This window comes from Lycorma delicatula, chromosome 8 (genome assembly GCF_047948215.1).
Source record: "Lycorma delicatula isolate Av1 chromosome 8, ASM4794821v1, whole genome shotgun sequence".
Taxonomy (NCBI): domain Eukaryota; kingdom Metazoa; phylum Arthropoda; class Insecta; order Hemiptera; family Fulgoridae; genus Lycorma; species Lycorma delicatula.
This window is the reverse complement of record NC_134462.1, coordinates 17,577,068-17,585,557: the sequence shown is the minus strand read 5'-3', so window position 1 is coordinate 17,585,557 and position 8,490 is coordinate 17,577,068. Positions and strand designations below refer to the sequence as shown.

Sequence of the window (8,490 nt, the reverse complement as noted above, 5' to 3'; positions counted from 1 at the left end):
ACACCTTTTTTTTAGTTGAAAATTTTGCTTAAAGCAGACTATTAATGAACAAAAATAACGTTGGAAAACAGTAAAATTGTCGGACAGTAGCATCTAGCACTGCATTACATTTTCCAGTTCGGGAGACAATTTATAAGTATAAAATCAGAGACAAAGAGAATAATATATTTATTTCATAGAATTGCGTCTTTATAAAGATGTTATTACTAATAAAAAAAACAAAAAAAAAACAAGTGTTTGATATAGAATTCCAAAAATTATACGGTTAACAGACAAAGTGTGTGTGTAGGTCATTAGCAATTTGAGTAGTAGTCTTAGATTATGTATTTGTGTAAATGGAGTTGTTGTCCTTGGGGGTTGGTGGTGGAACATACGATGTTGTTAGTGGTGGGGGGAGACGGCTCTACACTTGCTACCACAGTCGTGGTTGAGATCACAACTAGGGAAGTTCCAATTTTATATAGTTGTTACATTGTTTTTTTCCGTTAAATGAATTATACGTTTTATTGAGATCTTTTTTATTATAGTGTTATTTATTAAAATGTGGATTTATTGTACAATGGTTTTATTATATTTAATGGCTGTTTTGTTTTTCAACAAAGCATGTGGTGATGTAGCGTCGGTGTCATTTAAGGAGTTAACTGATAACAAATTTAAACCTTGTAAGTTTTTTATTTTATTTTTTATAGTTAATAGATCAAATAAGTTTTAATACAGTTTTTTTTTCTAGTCAAAAGTGTTAACCTGTTTGTGTTGTTTCGAACATCTATAAGTTATAACTATATTATAAAATAAAATGACTTAATTATGCTGATAATTACATCAACTAGCAGTTCTGTAAACAATACTATTTTCAGATCATATTTAAGTAAAACAAAAATAAAACCTTTCATTCTGATTGGTACATAATAATACAGTGTATAGATTATATCACTAATAATACGTTTCATTTGACTTGTTCCTAAATGCTCTAAATTTTGTAAAAGAAAAGTAGAAGACCGTTTAATTTTCATTAAATTTTACGTGAATTATTTTTAATTGAAACTGAACTGAAAAAAAAGCTATTTAAAAAATTGAACTCAGCAAATCTATTTTGCATGTTATGTTCAAAAAATAACCTTGGGATTTTTAATATTTTTATAAAACCTGTTTTACCAAAACCGTTCTATTTTTTAAAGTATACTAATAGTATGCATTTAATATAAGGAACTGACCAAAAGATTACTGTGAGCAGAATATTATTTAACATTTTCCCTTGTATTCTAATATTTTAGTACCTGTATTTAAAGAATTTTGTTTATTTTATTGTTACACCTTTAAAAAAAAATAATAACGTCTGAATTTTTGTGTGTGATGGTCGCAGTGAATATTCTTAGTTTGGTACCAGCCGAATTATTGATAATTCTTTTAAGTCAGTAATACAATCATACTTTTCTGAGACATTTGAGGTAACCCGTAAAACTGTAATTTTACAGTCTTGTTCAATAAATGTGAGTTGCGTCAGTTGACACCTTGTTACAAACCTCCTTGATGTAACCTTTTTCCTGGTTACATCATGTACTCTGTGTGTGTACTCTGTGTGTGTAAATCAATTGATTTGTTTTTGATATCATAACTGTTACATCCAATAATGCAGCTATAAGTACTTTAATGAGTGCAAGATAATGAATTAAACTGAAACACAGAAATACTTATATCAATTACGTTACGTAGTAAAATATTTTTCCACCAATTTATTTAAAATACAATTTAAATATTCTCTTTTTTTAGAAAAAATGTACTCTGTTGATGTATATTTAAAATAATATTTAATAGCTGGTAATAAATTGTATAATTTTTCCAGCTATGCCTGTCAAATTATGGAATTTCAGTTAAATTATTTTAAGCTGTATTCTACCTTTATTACAAAATAATTCTTTTGTATTGAAAAACAATAAACAAAATTATGAAGTCTTTTTTCAACATTTTCATGTAAAAATAGGAAGGGAATGGACAAATCATTTGATTTGGAAAGTCGATAGTTACAGCGTTCAAGTCCTAGTAAAGCCAGTTATTTTTACACGGATTTGAATACTAGATCGTGGATACCGGTGTTCTTTGGTGGTTGGGTTTCAATTAACCACACATCTCAAGAATGGTCGAACTGAGAATATACAAGACTTCATTTACACTCATACATATCATCCTCATTCATCCTCTGAAGAATTATCTAAACGGTAGTTACCGGAGGCTAAACAGGGAAAAAGAGAGAGGAAGGGAATGGAAATTTTTGACTAATTTTTTTTTCAAGAAATACTAAAGATAAGGGCATCAAAAAATTAAGATTTAAAAAATTTAAATACAATGAGTAACTTGCGAGATGAATTTAAATTTAAAATAAATTTTAAAATAGTTTTTCTTTTAAATTAAAAAATATTTTTCATTACCATAGACAATCGGATCAGGATGAGCAAAAACGTGTTATACTGGTTTGAAGACCTGTTGGTGTAGAAAATATAGATGCAAAAAATTCCCATTAACTCCTTTTCTGAAGAAAGATATAGCCAAAAAAATAAAAATATATAAAGCTATTTTTGAATAGGGGATGAAATATTAAATAAAAATTTTTTATCGATTAAAAAAATTCAACTTTTGTAAGAAAGATATTTTGCTAAAGTGCCTTGATAAAAATTTGGAATCTTATCTTGGCCAAAATACTCTACCCCTTTTTCTAATAACTGTGAAAATTTGTTACATTCTGTCCCCCCAAAGGTAGTATCTATCTACAGAGTTTGAAGAAAATCAATCAATGGGGTTCACAGTACTAAGACCAAATACAAGCCAACATATATATATGTACAAATGTCCTCTGATAAAAATGGATTTTTTGGACCTGGAAGCATTGAATAAAAATCTTTTTTTGTAGATTACACTGGGGAACAAAAAATAATTTTTTTTTTATCTCAAGAAGAAAAATATATTATGATAGTATTTTCCCCCTGAATTCAAATATGATATAAGTTTTCCTCATCATGTAAGGATTTTGAGAGGCAAGCATTTATAATTTCAAACATTTTAATACTTTCTCCTTTCTTAACTACACAATATTCAAAGATTTGAATATTGACTCACCTAGAAACTAAGAAATGATTTTCTGCTATAATTCACCATCCTTCTTGATGGTCTAATAATATTCAGCTTGCATATTAGGTTTCCATTTGCCTCGATACATTTTTCTATAGCTGAAATCTCTTGATGAAAGTGCTCACTACACCAAGATTTTCCGGGAAGAAATCTAGGTCCAAGTGCAGGAAGTGTACTTTTAAGGAGATATCACAACCCAAATTTTTACAAGATGTTATAAGAGCATTGACAATATCAGTAATTTTCCGCCTTTCGATTGCCAAGCTGCTCTCTCATGCTTTAGTGATCGTATTTGTGGACTCACAAATATTCCTTCTTTAATTTTTGCATCACTAATTTTAGTAAACTTCTGTTTTAAGTATATCAAACCAGGAGTATTGTGCTTGGCCTTGACAAAATTCTTCATTAATCTTAGTTTGATAAGTAATAGAGGTAGATACACATTTTTTAGGATTACACAACGGGTCATATGTTTCAAATTTTTCTGTTTAGGAATGAGTGGTGATTCACGTTTAGGCCATTCTTTGCTGAGTAACTGAAAATAAATTTATCATTTTCGGCTCTTATCACAGACTTTTTGTTGTGATTATAAGTTTTTATGTAAACATCTTGCTTGTTATTTTTATAAATATGTTTAACTTTTACTTCAAATAAATTATGTTACTGTATTTTCTATAAAGATTCAAAAATAATTTACTCTTTCATAAATTAACATTTAAAGTATTAATTTATTTACTATAATTTCAAATAAATTTAATTTTTTAGAATTTTAATACCTTTATATCAAATCACGTTTAGTTTGCATTAACTGTTATAGTATAGCACACACAAACACACTTACACTACCATTTAGTGGAATTTTAAGTAATTATTTTTTGTACTTTATACCTTTGCAATATTTTCCCTTATTGTAGTAATCTTTACTATAATGATGATAAAGTGAAAATTAATTATATCTTGCTTTAAAATTAATAGTCAAAACAGTTCTTTTCAGATCTAAATATACAGCTTATTGGAGTTAACTATTCTGCTTTTGTTAATGGTTCATTTCTTAAATTAGTTAATAATAACAACTTAGAATATAACATTTAACCAACCTCTGATACAGACTGGTAAAAACTGTATTTCAAGCAGAGGGTTGTGGATTAATATCCTTGTCAGGTTTGGCACTTCTCAAAAAAAGAAAAATATAACTTTTTATCTTGTCCATAAAAAAAAAAAATAGACTGGTTGTAATTAGATGCAAGATTATTGTCACCAGAACAAAAATACATAAAAAAACGATTTGGAAGAAATATTTTCATAAAATCTGAAAACAATTTTTTAACATAAAAGAAATTATTTATTAAATCAATTTTTATTTATAGATTTAATTTTATAATTCGAAAAGTTTAAATTAGTTATTCAATACTTTATTTTGTTATTATCTGGTTGTTTCTCTGTTTTGCTGTGTATTATTATGCTAAGATTTCTTTTAATTTGTAAAAATATTAATTATTATATTAAATATGATATATTTCATTATATGATATATATCATTATTAATGATTATATGATATTATATGATAATATCATGACATCATAATATCATGACATTATATGATATTTATCATTATTTATTAAAAATGATATAATTATTACATTATATTAAAGAAAACTATAACAAAAATAATGCATTACTGAAATTGTAAACATTGTGTATATTATAAAGACTTATCATAAAAACCTTTAAACCCGTTCAATGATAAAGTTTACTACTTTTCTGTTATCTAATTTATATTTTTAAACTTAATATAATAAGAGAAAACCCTGATTTGACACCACATGTCTTCCTTGTACGCCTATTAAATAATATATGCACATTTTTTTTAAATGAAAAGTACATAAAATTTTATTTCATTTTACTTCACTTTTATTTCACTTCTGATATTTCTGCAATTTTTTTTTAATAATTATTATTGAATTATTATTTCTATAAAAATCTTTTTACAATCAAAGGTTAATAATTATTAATAAATCAATATATTTAAATTAAAAAAAAAGGAGATGAAGTCAGATTTGAACTGATGTGCCTTCCCCTTGTAAGATTCAAACATTTCATTAATTAAATATTTACTTGGCTATAACTCTGGAACCAATAAAAATTCTCAACGAGGGCTTTTTACTACAGTTAACAAAAGTCTGAAATTCAAATTTTTGGGGTTTTTGGCTTTTTTGGACACTTTTGATCCAGCTGATTGCAATCAAAAGTGGAGGTACTGAACTAGATGTTACAACAGTCCTAAATCCAAAATTTCAACATCCAGCGGCTAATCGTTTTTGAGTTATGCGAAATATATATGTACGTACAGACATCACGTCGAAACTAGTCAAAAAGGATATTTCCATTGAAATTTGAAAACCAAAATTTTGGTTTTCTTCCTTTACTTCGTACAAGGAAGTAAAAATTGAAATAAAATCAAACACATAAAGGCCCTTAGTTGTTCTTTGGAGTATTACATAACTGTAGAGTTTTTGTCTGTTGTGTGGTTTAATCGATTTTTTCCCAGAAGGGAATATATATAGCATAACAAATATTTAATAATAGTGTGACAAGCTTAGCCATTTAGTAAGACTTTAAAACAAATCAATATGATTTGATTTTATTACAAATGAAATCAATTTGATCATCTAAATTACAAAAACGTGAGATTAAACTTTAATTTTAATCTAAAATTGCTGTGTCTTTAATAACTCACTTTCTAGTCATGATTTTCAATGTAACTTTGTCAGATAAAAGCTTGAAACACATTAGGAAATGACTATATAGAAAGTACATTGAAGGTATAGTACAGAAAATAAACCTGTTTACTATGGAATGTGGATTTTTTTTTGACTTGTCAACAATACAAACCATAACTGAGTAAATATTCAAGTGGCTGAGAGAGATCCTTGTTGATGTTATATTGTTACGTAAAAAAAAAAGTCATTCACAGGGAAATTTAGATTTACTATAAAAAGTAATCAGTATGAATTCTGAACATTTATCTCTAATTTTCTCTTCTTTTAAGTTAAACTCCTTTACTGTAATCAGTAAATCTCCAATTAAAATAACATTAGCTGTAACTAAGTCAAATTGTAATTTGACTTTTCATTTTTACTGGATAATCTAATACAATATTTTTCTAAAAAAAATACTTTAGCTAATTACTCGAAATGTAGAAACCAAGGACCAAATATATCTTTGTTGCATAAACTTTCACCTTGCACAGAGTGGTTATGTGATTTGAAAAGAATTATTTGACTTGAAATGTTATTATTAAAACCAATAATACTTATAATATTGATGTACGACAAATACGTATATCTTTTAAAAAAATGTTAATTTCAGCAAAAATAAATGTTCCTATTTTTTATAATATATTTTTTTGTCCTAAGTTTTAAGTAGAATGCCTACAGGATCTTAATCTTAGGATACATTAAAGGAAAATGAGTAAAGGGAAAAAGAAAGATAGGAAGGTACAACGGATATAAGAAAGGACAGAATTCATTGGCAAATGAAAATAGAAACTCAGGAACAAGAAAAGTGGCAAACTGTCCAGCTGAAACCTGTTGCAAGACAGTTCCACCAAGAAGAAAATCCTTAACTGATGAAAGAGATATTTCTATAAACTTTTTTTTTGTTAGTTGTTATTTCTTGGGATGCACATTATTTTATTATATGTATGTATAATTTTTTTGTCAAATTTAATATTATTTAACTAAAGCAGGAAGAATATTTTTCAGTATCTAATAAGAATTGGGTTGTTTAATAACATGTTTTCAACTTAGTTTATTTATTAAATTTAGTTTAAGTTTATATTTTTTCTAATTTCCTTAACGTAATATACATACCACACCTTATATGGTTAAAGGAATAATAAAATTCTTCCAAAGCGAGGTTTTCTTTAACTTTGATATCTGTATATCAAAACGAATGCAGCTGATCAACCAACCTGGAAAAGTGCTTTGATGGTATTTGTTTTATCAACCAATCCGTTTAGAATTCAGAAAAGCTACAGATTACCATGACTGCTCTTCACAGTAGTAATTCATTACTAGCTATTCTTCAGAAAAGATCTATGACATGTGACTTTATTTAAGTAGCTTTATCAAACTACTTTTTCAGTTAACAAACTTGAAGCTTTTATTTTTCAAAAAGATACTTTTTCAGTATTCACTAAGCTCTGGAATGTATATTCTCCACAATTATTATTTGGATGTATTTCCACACCACAATAGAAATAAAATTTCATGTTGTAACACCCATGGCGCGTTGAGATTTTTTTTTTAACGAGTGTAATCTCTCCCCAATAGGCCTACTATAAAACACTCAAAACTGTTGTCTTAATGTAAACTGTGATTATCTTAAGAAATTCATAAAGGGACTTGGAAAGGATAGTTTTTCAACCAATCTGCAATTAGATCCCTTACAATTGCTTTAATTATATCAGACAACAAGTATTATTGTAAACATGCAGCCTATGTACACAACTTAGCAGAAGCCGAAAGGTCTGCAGAATAAACAGCATGTCATATATTGATTTCTTATAATATGTGCTCACTGATGAAATATACAAAATGTAGACCCTGAAACCTATTTTATAAAAAAAGCCTTGAGACTCAAAAATAAATCGTGTAAGCAATATTAGACCGGCGCTCTTTTAATGCTGGTGGGTCAAGTGTAAATCAGTAAATTCTACAAGTACATAAACAACAGAATTTGTTCCTTTAAAGACCGATCAGACCTTTAATTGAGATGTACTCCCTCGCCACTATTCCTCGACCTACTAGAAAAAGCACCGAAAATATATGTGAGTCAATTGACTGCAATCTCTGTGAGGGGTTAATATTATACCAGCCCTTACATACACTACCATAATGTCTACAGATTCTATTTAGGTTACCCATAAAAAGAACCTGACCCATTAGTCCTGATGAAGCATTAACGTAACAAACCCGTTTCATTAGTATTACATGACCTATAATTTCCTGACCTGTCCATTTTATTTCCTTGCCCAACATTTCCTAATCTGATTATGACAATGAAGTCATTGAATTGAACATTTGATCAGCATAAGGATTCATACAATTTCGTATGCTTTCTCTAATAGGTAGTTATCGAATAGCGGTAAAGGAATCTCATTCAAAGGTCTTATTAAATCTTTCATGTTTAAACAACTTTCGATGTAGTTCATGTACATATAAGATTTAATGCTTTTCCCTGTTACCCACCAGCATTAAATGCATCTTGAGTATAGAATAGCTAATAACAAAACAGGTGTGAGCTAAAAATTTGCTCATCGAAGTGCATTGTATTTCGTTGCTTCTTTTTGCTCATATAGTTGA

At 27.8% G+C, this 8,490-nt stretch overlaps 1 protein-coding gene across 2 annotated transcripts in view; it reads left to right on the top strand.

Annotated features, from left to right (window-relative positions):
- Positions 1–408: 408 nt before the first annotated feature.
- Tsf3 (Transferrin 3) overlaps positions 409–8,490 on the top strand; it is a 76,424-nt gene continuing 68,342 nt past the window's right edge. For both annotated transcript variants that reach the window (XM_075372372.1, XM_075372371.1), the window contains exon 1: positions 409–662. In XM_075372372.1, the coding sequence (XP_075228487.1) occupies positions 542–662 (121 nt within the window). In that variant the 5' untranslated portion in view covers positions 409–541. The remainder of the gene's footprint in view (positions 663–8,490) is intronic.